Source organism: Hippoglossus hippoglossus, chromosome 20, assembly GCF_009819705.1.
Source record: "Hippoglossus hippoglossus isolate fHipHip1 chromosome 20, fHipHip1.pri, whole genome shotgun sequence".
In the NCBI taxonomy this organism is placed as follows: Eukaryota; Metazoa; Chordata; class Actinopteri; order Pleuronectiformes; family Pleuronectidae; genus Hippoglossus; species Hippoglossus hippoglossus.
In genome coordinates this window covers 16,597,993-16,623,901 of record NC_047170.1, presented here as the reverse complement: position 1 = coordinate 16,623,901, position 25,909 = coordinate 16,597,993, and the positions used below count along the sequence as shown (strand labels likewise).

The following is a 25,909-nucleotide window of genomic DNA, read 5'->3' as shown; positions in this document are numbered from 1 at the left end:
CTGAGCTTCACTATGGAGAGGCTTAAAACTTCTCTTTGCCTTTTGGAATCCCAGTAAAAACAACTTCCATCATCTTAAAGGAACAATGGACGACCCAGATGAGGAAATAGCTGTCGTTGGGATTGGATGCAGTTTCCCTGGAGGTATGAATTCATTACGCTGTTGCAAGGATTTAGACATTTACTCTCTGTCTTCATTCAAACTGAATTACTGGTATCGTGGTGTGTGTATTTTAGGCGAGGGGTTGGATAATTTCTGGAGGGTCCTGCTGGAAGGAAAGAACTGTGCAGCAGATATTCCAGCAGAAAGGTTCGACACCACGTTCTGGTTTGATGCAGACGATTGCAAACCCGGAAAGACACAAACAACCAGAGCAGCTCTAATAGAAGGGTAAGCCTTGTACAGATGGACAGAGTTGATGCTTAGATGTTTGGATTTTGAAAGATCTGCAATTTCTCGATTATTCCCAGATTTAACGAGTTTGATCACAAGTTCTTTGGCATCACTGAAGCAGAGAGTGATTTCATGGACCCTCAGCAGAAACTCCTCCTCCAGTGCACATACAGGGCGTTAGAAGACGCAGGGATGGCTATGGAGAGCATCAGCGGAAGCAGAACTGGAGTTTACATCGGTGACCACCATTATTCCATGAATCATTCCAAGTACAATGTTATAATACATAAATTGTAACCTACTCAACTTCGATTGTGGTGTTGCAGGTCTGATGAACAGGGATTACGAGATGCTCCGAAGTAATAATCCCACTGCAATCACCCACTATAACGGCACTGGGACGGCCATGAGTGTGGCTGCCAACAGAATTTCCTTCACCTTTAATCTCACCGGCCCTTCATTCGCCATCGACAGCGCCTGTTCCTCATCTTTGGTGGCTTTACATTTAGCCTGTCAGGCTCTAAAGCAAGGTACACGGTTTTCTCTTCCCTACGAAATCCATTATTAAAGTGGGTTTATCATGGAATTGCTTTTAAATGGTCCATGTTCATTCTTTCTTTCCACCAGGAGACTGTGAGATGGCTTTGTGTGGAGGTGTCAGCTGCATCATTGAGCCGAGAGTGTTTGTTGCTCTCACCAAAGCAAAGATGATCTCACCTGAGGGGACGAGCAAACCTTTCTCCAGGAGAGCAGACGGCTACGGCCGAGGAGAGGGCTGCGGGGTCGTTCTCCTGAAGCCTCTGAAAAATGTAAGACAATTTTTGTGTTTATTAATTTTTTTGCAGTCATTTCATATCACATTGGGGATAATAGCTACTTTTCTAATGGTTTGACTTCATGTTTAAAGGCTGTGGAAGACTGCAACAAAATCTGGGGTATCATCAGCAAAACAGCCGTCAACCAAGATGGCCGCTCGGTCACTCCGATCACCAAACCCTCCAAGACGCAACAAGAGGAGCTGCTGCGAAGAATCTACTCAGAGTCCGACCTCGTAAATGTTCAGTACATAGAGGCACATGGGACTGGAACCCCGGTCGGAGACCCGACGGAGGCAGGAAGCATCTCTAACATCATCGCTAAGGCCAAACCTCCCGGATCAGAGAGACTGTGGATTGGCTCGGTGAAGAGCAACATCGGACATACAGAATCAGCAGCTGGAGTGGCCGGACTCATTAAGGTTCTTCTTATGATGAAGCACGAGACCATTGTTCCCTCCGTTTTCTACTCTGAAGACAGTGCAAGTATAGATGTAAAAGCTCTCAATCTAAATGTTCCATCTAAAGCTGAGAGGTGGGAGACAAATGGGTCGTTACAGAGAGTAGCTGGGATCAATAGCTTTGGGTTCGGAGGCACAAACGCACATGTGATTTTAAGGGAGTATGGAAAGACCACTGTTCCCAGACAGATCACAAAAAGTTGTCCAAAACTCTTCGTGGTTTCTGCAGCCTCTGAAAAATCATTGATCCTAACAATCGCTGACACCCATCGAAAGCTGTGCAGTGGTCATACAGTTGATTTGCAGGCGTTGTCATATACCTCGGCGTGTGGGAGGAGTCATAGCAGACACAGATATAAGAAGGCCTTCCTCACAACTTCCCTCTCAGATTTACAGCACAAGCTGACAACTGCTCTCAAATCAAAGGTTGAGTCAACAAAGTCCGACGTCCAGGCCGTGTTTGTGTTTTGTGGGAATGGAGTTGCCTACTGGGGCATGTGCCAGCAGCTCATGGGAGAGGTTCCTGTTTTCAGAGATAAGGTCAGAGAAGTTGAAATTCTCTTCCAGAGTCATAAAAGCTCAAGCATCAGTCAATGGCTCACTGGTGAATATGATAATGATGATTTTAGCAAACCAGATTTTGCCCAACCTGTTCTTTTTGCAATCCAGATTGGCATTGCCTCTCTCCTGAAGCACTGGGGCGTCAAACCTGATGCAGTGCTTGGACACTCTGTTGGCGAGGTGGCTGCAGCTCACTGCTCCGGCCTCTTGTCTCTTGAAGACGCTGTGAAAGTGTTGTACCACCGCAGTTCTCTTCAGAGCAAGGTCACAGGAGGGAAAATGCTCGTTGTCAGTAATGTGGCTGCAGAAAAGGTTTTAGAAATCCTTGGAGTCTTCTCTGGCAAAATTTGTGTTGCAGCTCTCAACAGCCCTCGGTCCTGCACACTGTCGGGGGATTCAGACGCGATAGACATCCTCCATGAAAGGCTGAAGGCGCTGTTTCCAGGTGAAAACCTCTTCCTCCATATCTTGGAGGTCCCGGCGGCATATCATAGCCACATGATGGATCCTATATTAGAAGACATTGAGAGAAGCATAGATCGTTTAGATGCCAATCACATGGAATGCAAACTTTTTTCGACAGTGACTGCAGACTGGTGTTCAGATGGTGACTTCTGCACTGGGACGTACTGGGCAAAGAACATCCGTGAGCCTGTTTTATTTGAACAAACACTGCGTGCTGTTGCTAAAGACAAGCAGTCAGGGAGAAACATGGTCTTTGTGGAGATTGGACCTCGTAGGGCTCTTCAAAGAAACATATGTGAGGCTCTGGGAAATGACACCATAGTTCTTTCCTCTGTCCATCCAGAGAAAGATTACGCCACAATCTTGTCTACCGTGGCAAAAGTATTTGAACTGGGCATAAACGTGGACTGGCATGAAGTGTACAGAGGCTACGAGACATTGCCCACGACTCTTCCAATCTACCAGTTCGACTGCTTAAAGAAAGATCAGAATTTTGAAGAAATGAGAAAGGGGAATGAATTATCAGCTTTTTCTCCCCATCCACTCATATCCAAAATAAAGCCAGATAACAAAGAGTACATGTGCAACCTCTCACTGGAGAGTGCCCCTTATCTTTGGGAGCATAAGAACAATGGTGTTTCCATCGTACCAGGTGCACTCTATGTTGAACTAGCTTATGCCTCAGTGATGGCGAGTTTAACCCCAAAGACACCAGTTTCTTTTCTCCAGCTCAGTGTCAGGTTTGAGAGTCTGTTTACACTCAGCTCAAAGTGTCATCAGTTGAAAGTAATACTTGAGCATGCGGATAACGAGGCATCTTTTAAAATACAGTCTGCTGTTGCAACACATGCCTCTGGGACATACACGAGAGCAAGTAGCCAACCTCTCTTAGAGGAACCCGCCATTAGTCTCAACGTGATTTATCAACGGTGCGGATTGGTTATGAAGAGAAAAGAGATTTACTCAATTCTCTCTCAAGCAGGGTTTGAATATGGCTCTGTCTTCAAACAGCTCGATGATGTGCGTTGCGGGGATGAGTTTAAAGAAGCTGTGACAACGATTCAAGTCCCCGGAGAACTTCTGAAACACCTTCATGACTATTTCATCCACCCTGTGTTACTGGACTATTTCCTCCAAATGACTGCAGTGGTGGCTATTGGACGGCTAACAGCCAAGCAGGGATTCCCCTCAGCTATAGGCTGTGTCACAATCTCAGCTCCATTACAAGAGAGAATGGTCATGTACTTACGAGCGACTCAAGAGACCCCAGACTTCCTAGAAGTGTGTGGTTCCTTTTGCACCACTGAGGGGGGAGTACTTGTGGAACTCAAGAAGGTGAGGATCTCATTTTTGAGCGATTGCTCGAATGTTCTTCAGTCGCTGTTCTTTCACAATGAAATATTTACAATCCATGACAAGGCAGACTCTCAAAGTTTCAAAATAAAAGCACTCGTTTTTGAAGACAAACTCTGTATTACCAAAAGACTTCAGCCGTACTTACTCCCAGAGTCGGTCATCGTGGAGAGCAGAGACAACTGGATGTCCGGCCAACTTCGAGATGTCGTGTTTCACACACTTAACGCTAATATGGACTTGGAAAATGTTCTCTTTATTTGGGGTGTAGAGAACCTCTGTCAGTTGTTACCTGAGCAGACATTGGAGGCCTTGGTTTCTTGCTGTGAGCAATTTCGCCAGATTGTATTAGCCTTAAAAGAGAAAAGACCATCTTGCACAGTCCACGTCATAACATACAGGTCAACAGAAATGACTGTGGACCATGTGAGTCCGGGATTTGTTCTGTCCGGTATGACAAGGGCTTGTGCGGCAGAGATGGAGAGTCCGTCTTTTCAGCTGATTGACCTCGCTTCTGTGACAAGTGAAGACGTTCAAATGCTGGTTCATGTGATCAGCACCTGCAAACAGCAAGAGGTCATGATCAGCAAAGGGCAGGCATCAGCAACAAGAATAGCACGCACCCCATTGACGTACAAGGCTTTATGTGAAGGTGATGTGCAGTCGGTGTATCTGAGCGACTTTGTCCTGCAGACATCTGACTCATACAGAATGCTCTGCTTGTCTGCCAGTCCCTGTGACACCAATATAAATCCTCTCCAAACGAGGTCAGTTGAGATCCAGCTCACCAACGTATGCGTGCACTCGTCTGATTACTTTCCTGTCACCACTTCGCTTTTAAATTTCGGCAAGACGATGTATTGGGATCGACACACGTTGCAGAATCACACACTTCTGCTTTTAGATTTCAGTGGCATCGTCACAGCCGTTGGGAAAGATGTTCAAAACGTAAGAGTGGGAGATCAAATTGCTTCATGTTACCCAGTTCCAGCCACGGATAAGATTAGAGTTCCTGAAGCTGTGTGCTACAGTACAAAGAGACTCCCATTTCTGAGAGAGACTCCATGTGTGTCTTACTTCATACTGGCATGGCAGATCCTGCAGAGGATGCTGCCTAAAGTAAACCAGCAGCAGAGAAAGCTGACGATTGTCTCCTCTAACCTCGCCTCTGCTCTGATTATAGTTTTAGCTCTGACAGCAAACCGCTCAGGCTGGAACGTTTCCTCGAGGCCACATTTCAGAGGCACCCCTCCACATTTTGATCAGAGTCATGCATTTGTGTTTCTGCCTCCATTTGATGAATCTTGGCGGGAAATACAACACAGGCGTGACTTTGAGAGACACGCTATTTTCGTATGTAGCAGCCACATGTCACCGTCACTCTCTGCAAACATGTTTGCATCAAAGAGTGAGAACATGCACATACATAAACTAGATGTGGCGGATGTTCTCCAGAGAGCCACTCTGCAGGGCCAGAGCAGGGATGTCTTTAATTGGCTACAGTTATTAGGCTTTGATATAACATCTCTACCTTTGAAAAGAGACACATTTCAATCATCAAGAACAAAAGAGCCTCAGATCGAATCTTATTTCACCACAAAAACAGTGCAGCAGGTGGTTTTAGATATCGGAGGATCTCATTGTCCAGTGTCTGATATCCCTGTGCTCACCAGGCCTGGACGACTATTTAAACAAAGCTGTGTTTATATTGTAACTGGAGGCCTGTCCGGTTTGGGAGCTGAGACTGTGAAGTTCATCGCCCATAATGGTGGAGGTTGTATTGCAACACTGTCCAGGAGTGTTCCAACAGATGAGACGCTTTCTGAAATGGAGCTCCTCAAGAGAAGATATGGCGTTTCTGTCATTCATGTCCAGTGTGATGTTTCTGTGTTGACGCAGGTCGAGGACGCGATCTCAGAGATTAAACGAAGATTCTCTCCTTGTCCAATCAAAGGAGTGTTTCACAGTGCTGCCGTATTACATGACGCACTGATTGAAAACCTTGATGAGTCTCTCTTCCGACAAGTGCTGCAGCCCAAAGTGAGCGGGGCTCTAAATCTTCACTGTGCAACACTTCACAACAAACTTGATTACTTCGTGTGCTACTCTTCCATCTCGTCTTTCATTGGCAACGCCTCCCAGTGTAACTACGCAGCGGCCAATTCTTTCCTGGACGTATTCTGTCACTACCGGAGAAACCTTGGACTTGCTGGACAGTCCATCAACTGGGGACCTTTGAATCTCGGTCTCCTGCTGAACAGAGACCACTTCCAGAAGTTCCTAGAGACAAAAGGGATGATGATAATGAGCGTGAGCGAGGTTCACGAAGCACTTGAAAAGTGTCTGTTAATGAACAAACCTCAACAAGTCATATGCAAGTTCAACTTCAAAAACCTCAACATTCACGTACTTTCACAAAATTCATCTCTCAGACAGCGACTGTCAGCTTTAGTGGAAACGGAGCTCAAAGAGGATATAAGCCGTGAACCCAAAGTTCAGCATTCGCACTCCACACATGAAATTGTAAGAAAAACTGTCAGTGACATAAGCAGCGTTAGTGTAGATGAGCTGGATGACGACTCGGCTCTGTGTGCTCTGGGTATTGACTCAATGTTGGCCATGACTCTTCAGAACAAGATTTTCCAGGAGACGGGAGTGAATGTACCTTTGGTTAGAATACTGGACCCGAACAGTACACTGGCCACTTTGACAACTATTGTCATGAATGATGGATAATTTCATTTAGGCGACTACATCACAGAATACATTGAATGATGAAAATGTTGGATGACCTGTTTATGTATAATCATTCTAATTCCAAGTTTATATTACATGTTGTTTTCCCACTGACGTCTGGGTGCACTCACACATTGTTAGAGCTCTGATTTCTTTCTTGTGTATATAATGGTGCTCTTGAGTCTGTATACTGCCCCCTGTGGCCAAAAGACACACTGTGAATGCACTTTTAATGCCTATGTCACTATAATAGGATTCAAAAGTAAAATGTAAAGCTTTTCCCTTTGACGAATGTGAGATTGTGTAACCTGCATTAAATAAGATCTGTAAATAAACCAACCTTATCAAGTACAAAGATCATAAAAACACCTGGGAATACACAAATCATTGATTAGGAGGAGTAATAAATTCTTTAATTGCTTGACTATAAAAACAGTGGTGTAAAGGATTTGATAACAGACTTCTGTATCTGCTCTCATTTTATTTGTCTTTCAAGTTTATTTTTCGACATGATGTAATAAAGTATTAATTCAAGTAGCAAAAGCCTCAGAAATCACACACGCTTGACAAGTTAACATGTACACGACGTGCCAGAATACTGTATCACATGCTTTTTTGTTCCATCATCATTATAAAGTTGATAATCGATAAGATCATAAACCGTCAAGTGATTGTAAAAACGTCAGATAGAAGTAAGTTGATGTCAGTCTGAACCCCATCACAGACTTGAAAGATCACATTTGAATGAAATATAAAAAAAATTATGTACATACTCAACATCAATTGTAGACACTGACTGCATTACATGGTACATTTTGTTTTAAATTCTGTTCATAAGTTCACATGAAAATATAAAAAAAAGCTGATGAATAAAACTGATAAAACTTCACAGACACATTCATAGAGTGCATCTTTGGGCAGCACTTAACAATGAACAAAAATTACAAAAGACAGACGTGCTTTAAACACAATTATGCTGTTGGATTACAATTACCATTATTTACTGAAATAAAGAATAAATCTTTCTGCATACGTATTTACATATCGTTTAAATGCATTTGTCATCTTTAAAATCTAGTTGAAAGATCCTCCATTTCTTTTGTGGAGTTACTCGTCACTGCAGCATCACTGACATTTTCACCTTCGGCTCCTTCACTCAGCACAGCTACCACTGTTGATAATGTGGCGTTGGGGTCCAACAGTTTCACCAGAGGTACGTTCACTCCTCTCGCCTGGAAGATCAGGTTCTGCAGAGTCATGGCCTGCATGGAGTCGACGCCCAAAGACGAGAGAAGTGAGTCATCTTTCAGATCACTGGGATCAATGCCGATGGTCTCGGTGAGCAGAGAGATGACGTACTCTTTGGGCGAGACACATTCAGCTTCTTTGGCTTGAGCAACTGTTTCATTTGATTTTTGCAAAGCATCTTCAACTAACGCAGACAGGCGCATGGTCAAGGATGCATTTTGAGAGAGGATGTTGAACCTGATGTTTCTGAAGTGAAACCTGCAAACGGCCTGTTGGGGTTGATTGATCAGGAGGCACTGCTCTAAGCTTCTATGAACTTCAGCAACATTTAGCACCATCATCCCCTTTGCCTCCAGAAATTGCTGGAAATGGTCCTTGTTCAAGAGGAGACCAAGGTTGAGCGCTCCCCAGTTGATGGACTGTCCAGGCAGCCCGAGTTTGCGCCTGTAATGACAGAACATGTCGAGGAACGTGTTGGCTGCTGCATAGTTTGTTTGTGATGCATTTCCCAGAAAAGCAGAGATGGAGGAGTAACACACAAAATAGTGTAGCTGGCACTGCAGTGTTGCGTGGTGCAAATTTAATACACCCTTTACTTTTGGTTTGAGAACTTTCTCATACAGTGATCTGTCAAGGGTCTCAATCAGCCCATCATGCAGGACCACGGCACTGTGGAACACTCCTCTAACTGGACAACCAGGGAACTTCTGGCCAATGGCACTAATGACCCTGTGCACATGCTCAGAGACAGACACATCACACTCCATGCTCGTGATGCAGTTTCCACACTGATTCTCTACGTTGTGTATATCTTGCTCCAGATCTGGTGTGGGCTTGCTCCGTGAGAGTATGACAACATACCCCCCCCCTCTTTGGGAGATGAACTTGACCGTTTCAAAGCCCAGACCAGAAAGACCACCTGCCACTATATAAACTGCCCTCTTTTTGAAAAGCAGTTTCTTTGTTGGTAGCAGTGGGATCTCCGACAGAACACTGCCGTCGTCTTTGTTCAGAGCCACAACAGCCAGTGTCTTTGAGTTGAAGTACGACTCTGGTTTCTGAGGATGAAAGGTATCAAGGCTGTCAGACTTCACATTCTGAAAGGTAAAGTTTTTAACAGCAAATTTCCTGTTCAACTTCAAGGATTTGAGCCAGTGATAAATATGTGGCCTTTGGGCACTCAAAGATCCCTTTTGCAAAATGGCTGGTATCAGAATCGTCTGCAGATGAATACTTTCCTTCACACTGTGGAACATGTTTCGAGCAAGCAAACATTGCGTCTCAGATTCACAGATGATGACGACATGTTGGACCCTTGGAAAACTGCAAATCTTGTCAATCAAGGATTCTTCAAGTGGGGGCAGGATGACAAATGCATCAATCTGTTTGACATCTACAAAAGAACCATTACACTGCGTTCCAATAACCACATTCCAGCCAGATTTGGAGGAAGTAAGTGCCAAGACTTTGGTCAGAGCCGAGTCAGGAACAGGGGATATGATTCCCAGATGATGTTTGGCTCTGGGTAAGGCTCGATGCAGGATCTCCCATGCCAGCACATAGTAGGAAACACAGGGTGTTTTTTGAAGGAATGGGAATCGTTTTGTGCTGTAGCACACATCCTCTGGGACCCTGACCTTGCTGGCTGCCACCACAGGATAGCAGGAAGCAACGTGATCTCCCACCTTCAGTTTTCTCACTTCTTTTCCAACTGCGGTAACAGTACCGTTGAAATCAAGAGCCAGCAGCTTGTGACTTTGAGAGGAATGTTTATCCCAGTACAGTGTCGGGCCAAATTCCAAGTGTGTAGCACTGACGGGGAAGAAATCAGATGAATGGACACAAATCGTGCTGGGACGGATTTCAACTGCTCGGTCACTAATTGGCAGGTCCCCCTCATCAAAGTGAATGGCACTCACTTGAGTAACCTCATGTGCATCAGCTGTTTGAAGGATGCAATGCTCGGACATTGTTGAGGTAAAACTGGATCCTGAACTGTCAACGACTTCAGGCGGAGTTCGGACAATGGAAGGTTTAAAGATCAGCCCATCTTTTACCACCAACTCTGGGTACTTGCTGCAAGGATATGATAGTAGGACCTCAGACAGAGCTGCAATGTCCTTAGCAGAGACAGTATCTATGTCAATGAGTTGAAATGAAAGATCTGGTATCTCTGCAGCAAAAGATCTGGTCATACCAACGATTGCAAAACCTGGATTTACGTGGTCTACTGTGACGTCAGATGAACGGTAGGTTACTGCTCTAATAGAGGCTGGAAAGTGAAGTTGCTTAAGCTCAAGGACGATTTGACGGAAAATCTCACAGCAGCTCACCACTTTCTGAAGAGCAACATCAGCGGCCTGTGAAGTGAGGTCTTCTTGGCCCCACAGAAACAAGACCTCATCAAACTTTTCCTTGCTCTCTTGGATATTGAATTTAGCCAAGAGGGAGGGGAAGCCATTATTCAAAATATCCTTTGCATGTGTGACTGGTATGTACTGAGATTTGGAGTCCAAATGTGGTTGCAGGCCTTTAGAGATCCCCATGTCATCACAGAAGACCAAGGCCTTAGGAGGAGGAGTAGATGGGATAGTGTCAGGAATGACACTGAAGGAGTTATGGTAGAAGTACTCCTCAACCACATGAGAGTGACTGCCAAGATACTTGATTATCACATGTTTAGCCTCAACCAACACTCTGCCGTCTCTGTCTGTAAAACAGCCACAAACCTCAAAGTGATCAAGACCCACATCGACTGCTCTCAAATACACAATCATCTCCTCTTGCAAAGGTTCAAACACAGTCAAACTTCCGATTTTGGCAGGAAAGCCTGGTCTACCAGCAAACATGTGCTCTACTGTGACTGGGAGAAGCTGCATCAGAAAATCCAACACAACAGGGTGGATGTAGTAGTCATGCAACTGCGATCGAAGTTCCTCTGGAACTGTTACAACTGCAAAAGCCTCCTTGAGATCTTCTCCATAGTGCACATTGCCTTTATTCTTGAAGACATCTCCATACTGAAAGCCTCCTTGAGACAAATACCCATAGAGCTCCTGAGAGCTCACTACAGATTTGCATCTTTTGAAGATGGCGCTCAGTGAAAGGCTCTGCTCCTCAATCAGCCGCTCTCTTTTGGAAACAACTGTGCCTGATGCATAAACTGCAGATGGAGAGAATACCGTGAAACTGGTTTCTGTCTTGGTTTCTTCCAGTTTCACCTTAATGTCAGGTGAATTCTGCGTTAAAACACACGGGCTGTGGAAGTTGACAGTGAGCTTTAGAGAGTTGAGTGGTACTTTTGGTTTGGCACTGGCCATGACTGCGGCTAAACCCAACTCGACATAGAAGGCACCGGGGATGATGGCTATATTGTTGTGTTTGTGCTCTTTCAGGTAGAAAGAGGAGTCTGACTTCAAATCACAGCTGAAAATGTTGCTTTCACTTCCTGTCTGACAGAGCACAGGGTGATTACTTGGTGTATTTGCTTGTGCTGCACCGATAATCACGTCTCTGTCAGAACAATCAAACGTGTATTTCGGGAAAGGCAGCGGCATTGTCTCATATCCTTTATAGAAGGTGTTCCAATCGACCTGAACCCCCAGTTCGAACAGCTTAGAAACTACAGACAAGATTGTCTCATGATCTTTCCCTGGCTGCAGAGAGGGAAGAACAGCTGTGTCACTAGTCAGAGATTCAATGATGTTTCGCTGCAGTGCCCTTCTTGGCGCTATCTCTACAAAGACTGTGTTCTTCTTTCCTTTCGCTGCCAACCGCACTGCCTGCTCGAAGGCCACTGGCTCACGAATGTTTCTAGCCCAGTATTCACCTGTGCAGAAATCTCCCTGCTGGACCTCCTTGCCTGTCACTGTTGAGAACAACTCTGTGTCAAGATTGTTCACCTGTAAGAGGCCAATTGTGTCCTTGATTTCTGTCAGAATTGGATCCATCATGTGGCTGTGGTAAGCAGCCGGGACATTCAGCAGACGCAGGAACAGATTCTGACCATTGGCTGAGGCACTTAGCTCTGTATGGAGGCTCTTAATTGCATCTGCATCCCCTGAGAGGGTGCAGGACTGTGGACTGTTGAAAGCAGCGAGGCAAACTCTACCAGAGTAAGAAGGCAGAAGAGCAGTTACCTCCGATACAGCCATGTTGCTGATCACAAGCATCATCCCGCCAGTGACTTTGCTCTGGAGCTTGCTGCGGAAATAGATGACTTTTATCGCATCCTCAAGAGACAAGAGGCCAGAGCAGTGAGCGGCTGCGACCTCACCCACAGAGTGTCCAAGTATCGCATCTGGCTTGACACCCCAATGTCTGAGTAGGGTGGTAATGCCAACCTGGGTGGCAAAGAGCAATGGTTGGACCACCTCTGGGTTTTTGAAGTCACTACTCTCAAACTCACTGTCAAGCGTGTCCAGGATGTTCAGCCCACTCAGCCTTTTGAACAGTTCTGTAATCTCTTTGATTTTACTTCTGAAGACAGGTTCTTGTTTCAGGAGCTGCTTGCACATGCCATGGTAAGTGACGCCATTTCCACAGAAGACAAACACTAACTTTGGATCGGAATAGGCTTGGCTGATATTTTTGCCAACAGCAGCGCTTAACTTATCTTTAAGATCGACCACAGATGATACCATGATGGCTTTTCTGTATCTATGTTTGAGATGGCTCCTTCTGCAAGCTGACGTGTACAAGAGAGAATCTAGATCAACTTCACTATCGGCCTCTAGCTGTTTAACGGTGTCTTCCATCATGAGAGAGAGAGATTTTGTTGAATTAGCTGACATGACAAAGTACTTTGGTTGCGTCTCATCATGCTCTTGTCTGATGGGTGACTGTTTGTACTGTTTGACAACAGCATGTGCATTTGTTCCCCCAAAGCCAAAGTTGTTCACCCCTGCAATTCGTGCACCAGGCGGTTCCCATTTTTCTGCCTTCTGAGGAACTTTAATGTTCAGGGCTTTGGCATCAACACTGTCAGTTTCTTCAGAGTAGAAAACGGACGGAACAATGGTCTCGTGCTTCATCATAAGAAGAACCTTAATGAGTCCGGCCACTCCAGCTGCAGATTCTGTATGTCCGATGTTGCTCTTCACCGAGCCAATCCACAGTCTCTCTGATCCGGGAGGTTTGGCCTTAGCGATGGCGTTAGAGATGCTTCCTGCCTCCGTTGGGTCTCCGACCGGGGTTCCAGTCCCATGGGCCTCTATGTACTGAACATTTACAAGGTCGGAGTCTGAGTAGATTCCTCGCAGCAGCTCCTCTTGTTGCGTCATGGAGGGTTTGGTCATCGGAGTGACTGAGTGTCCATCTTGGTTGACGGCTGTTTTACTGATGATACCCCAGATATGGTCGTGGTCTTGTAAAGCCTGCAAAGCAAAAATAAGACAAAAATCAAACCATTGTCCTGGATCGTCCTGGATCAATCATTTGTGAGGTTTCTGCATTATTTTCACTGTTAAAATGTTTTTTCTGGTAAATCTTTCTCACCATCGTTGAAGGAGGAAGCAAATTTTAATTGGTGAATATGGGCCCCACAGATAAAACTTTATTTGCATGATTCAAACCAAACAGGGTCGGCAGGAATTTAGAGACTAATATAAATTTTACGGTAAGTTGTTTGGTTAATGTTTAAAAGAACAAAATAATCAGTCAGTTATTAACTGAAACTGGTCTTATATCTGACACGGTCTGATGTTAATAATTAGGAAATGTTGTTTGTCTTGTTACTGCTGAGGACAGTGTCATTCAGTCCTGTTCTTATGTGTGTGACCAGTATCGTTTTAACTGTTTAATTCTGATACCTCTGACCTTGTTTGACTGATTCCTGTGAACCGAGCCATCTGCATTAAATATTATGAGCGTCAGTACAAACTTTCAGAACAGGAAATGAGACACAATCCTGAGGAAAGCAACGAACTTAACTAAACTCAGGGTTGTGACCTTTCTGACCTTTTTCAGTGGTTTCAGTAGAACAACCCCGCAGCCCTCCCCTCGGCCGTAGCCGTCTGCCGTGCTGGAGAAAGGTCTGCTCGTCCCTTCAGGTGAAATCATCTTGGCCTTGCTGAGAGCGACAAACACTCTTGGCTCAAAGATGCAGTTCACACCTCCACACAAAGCCATTTCACAATCACCTGATAAGATAAAACACATTTCGTCCTTGTAATAAAAGTATGTAGTTACTCTCTGAAGTGTTACTCCAGTTGGTTCCACACATCTTTCATACACACCTTGTTTAATGGATTGACAAGCGAGATGAAGAGCCACGAGGGACGAGGAGCAGGCGCTGTCTATGGTCAGGGACGGCCCGGTGAAGTTGAAGATGTATGAGACTCTGTTTGCTGCGATGCTCATGGCGAGGCCAGTTCCAGTCCAGTGGTTGATCACACTCGGGTGCAGGTGCGCAGCATTTGTTTCGTAATCTCTGTTCATTAGGCCTAAATAAAATAAATTAAACATGTTGAAACTCAAAAGGTTGCTCCTTATTATTTTAAAGTTTCTGGATGGGTTATTTATTTTGACAATTTTCATGTTAAAACTTGGTCCAAACAATATCTTCACGCAGAAATGATTTATATCTTCAGAAGACAGTATTAGACGCAGTAGCTGTAAATGTTTTATTCTCTTACCTAAAAACACGCCTGTCCTGGTGCCGCTGGCCTCCTCCATAGGAATCCCAGCATTTTCTAAAGCTCTGTAAACACACTGAAGGAGCTGCTTCTGCTGAGGATCCATTTGTTCCACTTCACTGTCGCTGATGCCAAAGAACTTGTGATCAAAATCATTAAACCTGGAGAAAAGAAAAGATTGAAACCGCTGAATCAATTTAGGAGATATGTATTTTAATATAATTATTTCACTTTATGTCAGATTTGTTTTGGAGAATACCAACATCTGTAGTTGTTCCATAGCTGAGTTTTTAATATGAGAAAAAGCCTTTCTTCATTTTTCATTTTTCACTTTTATCAGGAGCGTCTAACAAAATGTTCCCATATTCATAGATTCATGTATAGGTTCAAAGATCATATTAATGAGAAGATGACCCTATAAAACTTTAAAGTATATGTTATAGAATATACATAAAACCTATATGCTCACAAAACAGAGTAAATAAACCTCTAGATATAAATATATTAAGATTTGAACACTTACCCATCAATGAGAGCAGCCTTGGCTGTGCGGGATTTACCCGCTTTGTTTTCGTCGGGGTCATACCAGGCGGACAAGTCGAACCTCTTTTTGGGAATTGGCAAAGAACAGTTTCTCCCATCAAGAAGAACCTTCCAGAAATTGTCAAGCCCCTCTCCTGTTTGGAAACATCAATGTTCCATCATACAGAATAAAATTTTTCTGTAATGTAAAATGTCTCATTAAAATATTACCTCCAGGAAAATTGCATCCAATGCCCACCACTGCGATTGCGTCCTCAGCCTCCTCCATCCTCTCTGTGCACGAGAGAAAATCAAAAAAATCTTTACTGCACCGTCATGTCAACATCACTCGTCTGTGCAGGCGTCTCACATCCAGAAATAAAAGTGGTTCATACACTGAAAGAGTTTGTAATTAGTCCAGTTTAGTCACGCACCAGATCTCCCATACATCCGTACCGTTTGCCTTTTCCCCCAAGTGATGCTATCGCTGCCGGACCCGCAGCTGATTCTTATAGTCAGCCTCTGTTCTTTATTAAAGATTAATGATTGATTGTTTATGTGGCCATGGAGATGAAGGACTTCAGTGCACACATTTATGGTGCCTTGCAAATGATAACACCGGGATTAATAAGTAAATTAATCCAATGGGGTCGAGGTGAATTCAGGTCTCATTTCATTGCAGTTTATCACAGTTATATCATCATAACTAACAATCAACCAAATCAGGACGTTAAGTTTAACATAAAACGGAGTGTTGTTGGTTCAATGTATATTTTATTTATAATTTGTTTTTCCACTGATATCTGGGTGCACTCTCATATTATTAAATCCAGAGCTCTGATTTCTTTCTTGTGTATATAATGGTGCTCAAGAGTCTGTATACTGCCCCATGTGGCCCACAGACACACAGTGAAGGCACTTTTAATGCCCATGTCACTACAATAGGATTCACAACTAAAATGTGAAGCTTTTTCTTTTTCTTTGAAGTTACACTTTTGACGAATGAGAGATTGTGTAACCTCCATTAAATAATATCTGTAAATAAACCAACCTTATCAAGTACGAAGACAATTTGGCAGCTTAATTTATTGTGTCATAAAAACAACAAAGACACTCTTTGTCATAAACTCCAACAATAACCATTAAAGTTTGTTGTGATGTCAATTCTACTTTAGTTTCCATTCCAAATATTAATATGGCAAAAACACCTCAGAATAGTGAAATCCTTTCTTGATTTAGAGGAGTAATAACTTATTTAATTGTAATGTAACTTTGCTTGAATATAAAAACAGTAGTGTAAAGGCTTTTATGACAGATTTCTGTATCTGCTCTCATTTTATTTGTCTTTCCTTGTGGCAGAAATCTACTCCACGGGAACAATTTCTTTTTGTGTATGATGTAATAAATTATTAATTCTAATAGCAAAAGGCTCAGTAATCACACTCGCTTGCCAAGTAATCATGTACGGGACGTGTCAGAATACACATGCTTTTATTTCCATCACCATTATAAAGTTGACAATCAGCTATTACAATTGACCATGACTTGTCGAGTGATTGTAAAACAGGCGGAAGTAAGTTGATGTCAGTCTGAACCCCATCACAGACTTGAAAAGATCACATTTGAATGAAATAACAAAAAATAATGTTCACACTCGACATCAGTTGGAGAATACTGAATACATTACATTGTGCAGTTTGTTTTAAATGCCGTTAATATTTTCACACAATTAAAACAAAAAAAAGCAGAATTATTCAAACTCAAAATGGGCCACATCTGCTGAAAAGTGGGTAAAATATTGTATATGGTTATAACAATGTAATCCCTTTCAAAATACAATTTCAAAATTAAGGCAAATAACAGGTAAATAAATATGACACCTGCTTTAAACACAATTATGCTACTGGATTACAATTACCATTATAAACCATCTGCTGAAATAAACAATAAATCTTTCTGCATACGTATTTACATATCGTTTCAATGCATTTGTCATCTTTACAATCTAGTTGAAAGATCCTCCATTTCGTTAGTGGAGTTACTCGTCACTGCGTCATCACTGACATTTTCACCTTCGGCTCCTTCACTCAGCAGAGCTACCACTGTTGATACTGTGGCGTTGGGGTCCGTCAGTTTCACCAGAGGTATGTTCACTCCTCTCGCCTGGAAGATCAGGTTCTGCAGAGTCATGGCCTGCATGGAGTCGACGCCCAAAGACGAGAGAAGTGAGTCATCTTTCAGATCACTGGGATCCATGCCAATGGTCTGGGTGAGGACGGAGATGGCGTACTCTTTGGGCGAGACACATTCAGCTTCTTTGGCTTGAGCAACTGTTTCGTTAGATTTTTGCAAAGCCTCTTCAATTAACGCGGACAGGCGCATGGTCATTGATGCATTTTGAGAGAGAATGTTGAACCTGAGGTTTCTAAAGTGAAACCTGCAAACAACCTGTTGGGGTTGATTGATCAGGAGGCACTGCTCTAAGCTTCTATGAACTTCAGCAACATCCATCACCATCATCCCCTTTGCCTCCAGAAATTGCTGGATATGGTCCTTGTTCAAGAGGAGACCGAGGTTGAGCGCTCCCCAGTTGATGGACTGTCCAGGCAGCCCGAGATTGCGCCTGTAATGACAGAACATGTCGAGGAACGTGTTGGCTGCTGCATAGTTTGTTTGTGATGCATTTCCCAGAAAAGCAGAGATGGAGGAGTAACACACAAAATAGTGTAGCTGGCACTGCAGTGTTGCGTGGTGCAAATTTAATACACCCTTTACTTTTGGTTTGAGAACTTTCTCATACAGAGATCTGTCAAGGGTCTCAATCAGCCCATCATGCAGGACCACGGCACTGTGGAACACTCCTCTAACTGGACAACCAGGGAACTTCTGGCCAATGGCACTAATGACCCTGTGCACATGCTCAGAGACAGACACGTCACACTCCATGCTCGTGATGCAGTTTCCACACTGATTCTCTACGTTGTGTATCTCTTGCTGCAGATCTGGTGTGGGCTTGCTCCGGGAGAGTATGACAATATACCCCCCCCCTCTTTGGGAGATGAACTTGACCGTTTCAAAGCCCAGACCAGAAAGACCACCTGTCACTATGTAAACCGCCCTCTTTTGGAAAAGCAGTTTTTTTGTTGGTAGCAGTGGGATCTCCGACAGAACACTGCCGTCGTCTTTGTTCAGAGCCACAACAGCCAGTGTCTTTGAGTTGAAGTACGACTCTGGTTCCTGAGGATGAAAGGTATCAAGGCTGTCAGACTTCACATTCTGAAAGGTAAAGTTTTCAACAGCAAATTTCCTGCTCAACTTCAAGGATTTGAGCCAGTGATAAATATGTGGCCTTTGGGCACTCAAAGATCCCTTTTGCAAAATGGCTGGTATCAGAATCGTCTGCACATGAATACTTTCCTTCACACTGTGGAACATGTTTCGAGCAAGTAAACATTGCATCTCAGATTCACAGATGATGACTACATGTTGGTCCCTTGGAAAACTGCTAATCTTGTCAATCAAGGATTCCTCAAGTGGGGGCAGGATGACAAATGCATCAATTTGTTTGACATCTACAAAAGAACCATTACACTGCGTTCCAATAACCACATTCCAGCCAGATTTGGAGGAAGTAAGTGCCAAGACTTTGGTCAGAGCCGAGTCAGGAACAGGGGATATGATTCCCAGATGATGTTTGGCTCTGGGTAAGGCTCGATGCAGGATCTCCCATGCCAGCACATAGTAGGAAACACAGGGTGTTTTTTGAAGGAATGGGAATCGTTTTGTGCTGTAGCACACATCCTCTGGGACCCTGACCTTGCTGGCTGCCACCACAGGATAGCAGGAAGCAACGTGATCTCCCACCTTCAGTTTTCTCACATCTTTTCCAACTGCGGTAACAGTACCGTTGAAATCTAGAGCCAGCAGCTTGTGACTTTGGGAGGAATGTTTATCCCAGTACACTGTCCGGCCAAATTTCAAGTGTGTAGCACTGACGGGGAAGAAATCAGATGAATGGACACAAATTGTGCTGGGACAGATTTCAACTGATGTGTCACTGATTGGCAGGTCCCCCTCATCAAAGTGAATGGCACTCACTTGAGTAACCTCATGTGCATCAGCTGTTTGAAGGATGCAATGCTCGGACATTGTTGAGGTAAAACTGGATCCTGAACTGTCAACGACTTCAGGCGGAGTACGGACAATGGAAGGTTTAAAGATCAGCCCATCTTTTACCACCAACTCTGGGTACTTGCTACAAGGATATGATAGTAGGACCTCAGACAGAGCTGCAATGTCCTTAGCAGAGACAGTATCTATGTCAATGAGTTGAAATGAAAGATCTGGTATCTCTGCAGCAAAAGATCTGGTCATACCAACGATGGCAAAACCTGGATTTACGTGGTCTGCTGTGAAATCAGATGAACGGTAGGTTACTGCTCTAATAGAGGCTGGAAAGTGAAGTCGCTTAAGCTCAAGGACGATTTGACGGAAAATCTCACAGCAGCTCACCACTTTCTGAAGAGCAACATCAGCGGCCTGTGAAGTGAGGTCTTCTTGGCCCCACAGAAACAAGACCTCATCAAACTTTTCCTTGCTCTCTTGGATATTGAATTTAGCCAAGAGGGAGGGGAAGCCATTACTCAAAATATCCTTTGCACGTGTGACTGGTATGTACTGAGATTTGGAGTCCAAATGTGGTCGCAGGCCTTTAGAGATCCCCATGTCATCACAGAAGACCAAGGCCTTAGGAGGAGGAGCAGATGGGATAGTGTCAGGAATGACACTGAAGGAGTTATGGTAGAAGTACTCCTCAACCACATGAGACTGACTCCCAAGAAACTTGATTGTCACATGTTTCGCCTCAACCAACACTCTGCCGTCTCTGTCTGTAAAACAGCCACAAACCTCAAAGTGATCAAGACCCACATCGACTGCTCTCAAATACACAATCATCTCCTCTTGCAAAGGTTCAAACACGGTCAAACTTCCGATTTTGACAGGAAAGCCTGGTCTACCAGCAAAGATTTGTTTTACTGTGACTGGGACAAGCTGCATCAGAAAATCCAACACAACAGGGTGGATGTAGTAGTCATGCAACTGCGATCGAAGTTCCTCTGGAACTGTTACAACTGCAAAAGCCTCCTTGAGATCTTCTCCATAGTGCACATTCCCCTTATTCTTGAAGACATCTCCATACTGAAAGCCTGCTTGAGACAAAAACCCATAGAGCTCCTGAAAGCTCACTACAGATTTGCATCTTTTGAAGATGGTGCTCAGTGAAAGGCTCTGCTCCTCAATCAGCCGCTCTCTTTTGGAAACAACTGTGCCTGATGCATAAACTGCAGATGGAGAGAATACCGTGAAACTGGTTTCTGTCTTGGTTTCTTCCAGTTTCACCTTAATGTCAGGTGAATTCTGCGTTAAAAGACACGGGCTGTGGAAGTTGACAGTGAGCTGTAGAGAGTTGAGTGGTACTTTTGGTTTGGCACTGGCCATGACTGCGGCTAAACCCAATTCGGCATAGAAGGCACCGGGGATGATGGGTATATTGTTGTGTTTGTGCTCTTTCAGGTAGAAAGAGGAGTCTGACTGCAGATCACAGCTGAGAATGTTGCTTTCACTTCCTGTCTGACAGAGCACAGGGTGATTACTTGGTGTATTTGTTTGTGCTGCACTGATCACGTCTCTGTCAGAACAATCAAACGTGTATTTCGGGAAAGGCAGCGGCATTGTCTCATATCCTTTATAGAAGGTGTTCCAATCGACCTGAACCCCCAGTTCGAACAGCTGAGAAACTACAGACATGATTGTCTCATGATCTTTCCCTGGCTGCAGAGAGGGAAGAACAGCTGTGTCACTATCCAGAGATTCAATGATGTTTCGCTGCAGTGCCCTTCTTGGCGCTATCTCTACAAAGACTGTGTTCTTCTTTCCTTTCGCTGCCAACCGCACTGCCTGCTCGAAGGCCACTGGCTCACGAATGTTTCTAGCCCAGTATTCACCTGTGCAGAAATCTCCCTGCTGGACCTCCTTGCCTGTCACTGTTGAGAACAACTCTGTGTCAAGATTGTTCACCTGTAAGAGGCCAATTGTGTCCTTGATTTCTGTCAGAATTGGATCCATCATGTGGCTGTGGTAAGCAGCAGGGACATTCAGCAGACGCAGGAACAGATTCTGACCATTGGCTGAGGCACTTAGCTCTGTATGGAGGCTTTTAATTGCATCTGCATCCCCTGAGAGGGTGCAGGACTGTGGACTGTTGAAAGCAGCGAGGCAAACTCTACCAGAGTAAGAAGGCAGAAGAGCAGTTACCTCTGATACAGCCATGTTGCTGATCACAAGCATCATCCCGCCAGTGACTTTATTCTGGAGCTTGCTGCGGATATAGATGACTTTTATCGCATCCTCAAGAGACAAGAGGCCAGAGCAGTGAGCGGCTGCGACCTCACCCACAGAGTGTCCAAGTATCGCATCTGGCTTGACACCCCAATGTCTGAGTAGGGTGGTAATGCCAACCTGGGTGGCAAAGAGCAATGGTTGGACCACCTCTGGGTTGTTGAAGTCACTACTCTCAAACTCACTGTCAAGCGTGTCCAGGATGTTCAGCCCACTCAGCCTTTTGAACAGTTCTGTAATCTCTTTGATTTTACTTCTGAAGACAGGTTCTTGTTTCAGGAGCTGCTTGCACATGCCATGGTAAGTGACGCCATTTCCACAGAAGACAAACACTAACCTTGGATCAGAGTAGGCTTGGCTGATATTTTTGCCAACAGCAGCGCTTAACTTATCTTTAAGATCGACCACAGATGATACCATGATGGCTTTTCTGTATCTATGTTTGAGATGGCTCCTTCTGCAAGCTGACGTGTACAAGAGAGAATCTAGATCAACTTCACTATCGGCCTCTAGCTGTTTAACGGTGTCTTCCATCATGAGAGAGAGAGATTTTGTTGAATTAGCTGACATGACAAAGTACTTTGGTTGCGTCTCATCATGCTCTTGTCTGATGGGTGACTGTTTGTACTGTTTGACAACAGCATGTGCATTTGTTCCCCCAAAGCCAAAGTTGTTCACCCCTGCAATTCGTGCACCAGGCGGTTCCCATTTTTCGGCCTTCTGAGGAACTTTAATGTTCAGGGCTTTGGCATCAACACTGTCAGTTTCTTCAGAGTAGAAAACGGAGGGAACAATGGTCTCGTGCTTCATCATAAGAAGAACCTTAATGAGTCCGGCCACTCCGGCTGCCGATTCTGTATGTCCGATGTTGCTCTTCACCGAGCCAATCTGCAGTCTCTCTGATCCGGGAGGTTTGGCCTTAGCGATGACGTTAGAAATGCTTCCTGCCTCTGTTCGGTCTCCAACCGGGGTTCCAGTCCCATGTGCCTCTATGTACTGAACATTTACGAGGTCGGACTCTGAGTAGATTCTTCGCAGCAGCTCCTCTTGTTGCGTCATGGAGGGTTTGGTGATAGGAGTGACTGAGTGTCCATCTTGGTTGACGGCTGTTTTGCTGATGATACCCCAGATATGGTCGTGGTCTTGTAACGCCTGCAAAGCAAAAATAAGACTATTAAATACAATTTTTAAAAGACCTAGGCCACAAGTCTTTAACTCGCGGGACGAGTTCACAGACTTTATTGGATCCACAGCCAGCTGCACACAGCTGTTTTACCTGCAGAAGGACGATAGACTTCGTCGAGGAGAACAGAAAGAATTCCCTCCTTTCATCAACATCGCTGTTTCCCACCACTGCCACTGAGGAAATCAGCTCATCACCGTTCATTCTCGGGACGAGATAACGGACACCGCCCTGCTGCCCTTCACGGACCGCGCCGATTACGCAGGACGAACCACGAACCAGCACTAAAGTAAGAGGCTTATTTGTCTGGGCAAATACTAGTTGAATAGTTAGTTTTTATTGTCGAATGTAATATTGTGTCGGACCGCTGAGTCCTCGTGTATTACTGTGTTGTTGCGCGCGTCCAGAGACAGCGCTTTACGCAGCGCCAACGCGCTGTTTAGACTCGCCGCCGTTAGAGCAAAAGCGGGTATTTTACCCTTAAGAAGACCAGTGCACGGCCCGACGGACCTCAGTTCGCCCGCCTGTTCACTGCGTGGTAGAATCCCCGCATATTGCCTTAGGTGGTGATTAAGATCTCTTATTATCTGTTGCATGCTTCTTCTCTCTCTCACTCTCGTTTCTCTCCCTCTCCTAACCCGCTTCCACACACACATTCAGACATACATACACACAATCATACTTATATACATTCTGGGGGCCAGATAGCGTGATCGAGTTAGGTCACATTGGTTCTCTGTTCTCGACCTCCCCTTTGTTTAAATCACGCGGTTCCGCCGCCATTTCTAAGTTGGCAATACGACGTCACCAGCGTGGCCTCGTACGCCATCTTTATACCCCCTTCCTCTCTCTCTCTCTCACCCATACACACACACACACACGCACACACAAACACACACATACACACACACACATACACACTAGCGGTGTTACATGTGTGTTGCCATCGTTATAGTCGCTTGTGTGGTTAATGTTTTTGGTATAGTGGATTTTGTTGAGATAGTGTTCAGTGATTTGCATTACTGTTACTATCTTTTAATAAATTCTATTTGTGATTAAAGTAGTAGCGTTTGTGATTATTTGTGCATTTGTATGTGATTACAGCTGGATTATGACGGTCAGTGCTCGGACTTAAACCTTCACTGTTCATTTTATAATCATTAATATTACATATTGATATTATTAATTGAACTTTCCAAATTGAGATTGATTTTTATTTTTACAGATTGATTATTGGTCCCTGATACCAGGGTGGTGCCCCGTTATTTTTTAATTTTAATTAATAATTTAAATTTTACGGTAAGTTGTTTGGTTAATGTTTAAAATAACAAAATGATCAGTCAGTTATTAACTGAAACTGGTCTTATATCTGACACGGTCTGATGTTAATAATTAGAAAATGTTGTTTGTCTTGAATCTGCATTAGTGCTTTATTGGTTTTTCCTTTGACCAGCGTGCTAGTACAAACTTTTAGAACAGGAAATGAGACACAATCCTGAGGAAAGGAACGAACTTAACTAAACTCAGGGTTGTGACCTTTCTGACCTTTTTCAGTGGTTTCAGTAGAACAACCCCGCAGCCCTCCCCTCGGCCGTAGCCGTCTGCCGTGCTGGAGAAAGGTCTGCTCGTCCCTTCAGGTGAAATCATCTTGGCCTTGCTGAGAGCGACAAACGCTCTTGGCTCATAGATGCAGTTCACACCTCCACACAAAGCCATTTCACAATCACCTGATAAAATAAAACATATTTCAGCCTATTAATAAAAGTATGTAGTTACTCTCTGAAGTGTTACTCCAGTTGGTTCCACACGTCTTTCATACACACCTTGTTTAATGGATTGACAAGCGAGATGAAGAGCCACGAGGGACGAGGAGCAGGCGGTGTCTATGGTCAGGGACGGCCCGGTGAAGTTGAAGATGTATGAGACTCTGTTTGCTGCGATGCTCATGGCGAGGCCAGTTCCAGTCCAGTGGTTGATCACACTCGGGTGCACGTGCGCAGAATTTTTTTCGTAATCTCTGTTCATTAGGCCTAAATAAAATAAATTAAACATGTTGAAACTCAAAAGGTTGCTCCTTATCATTTTAAAGTTTCTGGATGGGTTATTTATTTTGACAGTTTTCATGTTAAAACTTGGTTCAAACAATAACTTCACGCAGAAATGATTTATATCTTCAGAAGACAGTATTAGAAGCAGTAGCTGTAAATGTTTTATTCTCTTACCTAAAAACACGCCTGTCCTGGTGCCGCTGGCCTCCTCCATAGGAATCCCAGCATTTTCTAAAGCTCTGTAAACACACTGAAGGAACTGCTTCTGCTGAGGATCCATTTGTTCCACTTCACTGTCGCTGATGCCAAAGAACTTGTGGTCAAAATCATTAAACCTGGAGAAAAGAAAAGATTGAAACCGCTGAATCAATTTAGGAGATACGTATTTTAATAGTATAATAAGAGAAAATCTACTTTATGTGAGATTTAAGATACAGAGAAGCTGATTTAGAGACATTACTTGGTTTGTTTTGGAAAATACCAACATCTGTAGTTGTTCCAGAGCTGATTTTTAACATCATTATTTGTTATTACTTTTATCAGGAGCATCTAACAAAATGTTCCCATATTCATAGATTCATGTATAGGTTCAACGATCATATTAACAAGAAGATGACCCTATAAAACAAGAACTATATGTTACAGAATCTGTTATAGAATATACATAAAACCTATATGCTCACAAAACAGAGTAAATAAACCTCTAGATCTAAATATATTAAGATTTGAACACTTACCCATCAATGAGAGCAGCCTTGGCTGTGCAGGTTTTACCCGCTTTGTTTTCGTCGGGGTCATACCAGGCGGACAAGTCGAACCTCTTTTTGGGAATTGGCACAGAACAGTTTCTCCCATCAACAAGAACCTTCCAGAAATTGTCAAGCCCCTCTCCTGTTTGGAAACATCAATGTTCCATTATACAGAATACAATTTTTCTGTAATGTAAAATGTCTCATTAAAATATTACCTCCAGGAAAATTGCATCCAATGCCCACCACTGCGATTGCGTCCTCAGCCTCCTCCATCCTCTCTGTGCACGAGAGAAAATCAAAAATCTTTACTGCACCGTCATGTCAACATCACTCGTCCC

At 44.0% G+C, this 25,909-nt stretch overlaps 3 protein-coding genes across 3 annotated transcripts; 1 reads left to right on the top strand and 2 right to left on the bottom strand.

Moving 5' to 3' along the window:
- Nucleotides 1-31: 31 nt before the first annotated feature.
- pks1 (polyketide synthase 1) lies at nucleotides 32-6,944 on the top strand. The gene is made up of 6 exons (XM_034572910.1): nucleotides 32-143; nucleotides 237-390; nucleotides 471-631; nucleotides 720-923; nucleotides 1,021-1,202; nucleotides 1,301-6,944. The coding sequence occupies exons 1-6, from the start codon at nucleotides 86-88 to the stop codon at nucleotides 6,782-6,784; spliced, it is 6,243 nt and encodes a 2,080-aa protein (XP_034428801.1). The 5' UTR covers nucleotides 32-85; the 3' UTR covers nucleotides 6,785-6,944.
- A 907-nt stretch (nucleotides 6,945-7,851) lies between these two features.
- LOC117754264 (phthiocerol synthesis polyketide synthase type I PpsD-like) lies at nucleotides 7,852-15,478 on the bottom strand. Its single transcript, XM_034573091.1, has 6 exons — nucleotides 15,421-15,478; nucleotides 15,191-15,344; nucleotides 14,668-14,828; nucleotides 14,269-14,475; nucleotides 13,991-14,172; nucleotides 7,852-13,407 (listed from the first exon to the last, which is right to left on the bottom strand). Exons 1-6 carry the CDS (start codon nucleotides 15,476-15,478, stop codon nucleotides 7,852-7,854), a joined length of 6,318 nt encoding a protein of 2,105 aa, XP_034428982.1.
- Nucleotides 15,479-16,671: 1,193 nt separating this feature from the next.
- LOC117754161 (phthiocerol synthesis polyketide synthase type I PpsD-like) lies at nucleotides 16,672-25,844 on the bottom strand. Its single transcript, XM_034572900.1, has 6 exons — nucleotides 25,787-25,844; nucleotides 25,557-25,710; nucleotides 24,994-25,154; nucleotides 24,595-24,801; nucleotides 24,317-24,498; nucleotides 16,672-22,740 (listed from the first exon to the last, which is right to left on the bottom strand). The coding sequence occupies exons 1-6, from the start codon at nucleotides 25,842-25,844 to the stop codon at nucleotides 17,188-17,190; spliced, it is 6,315 nt and encodes a 2,104-aa protein (XP_034428791.1). The 3' UTR covers nucleotides 16,672-17,187.
- Nucleotides 25,845-25,909: the final 65 nt, after the last annotated feature.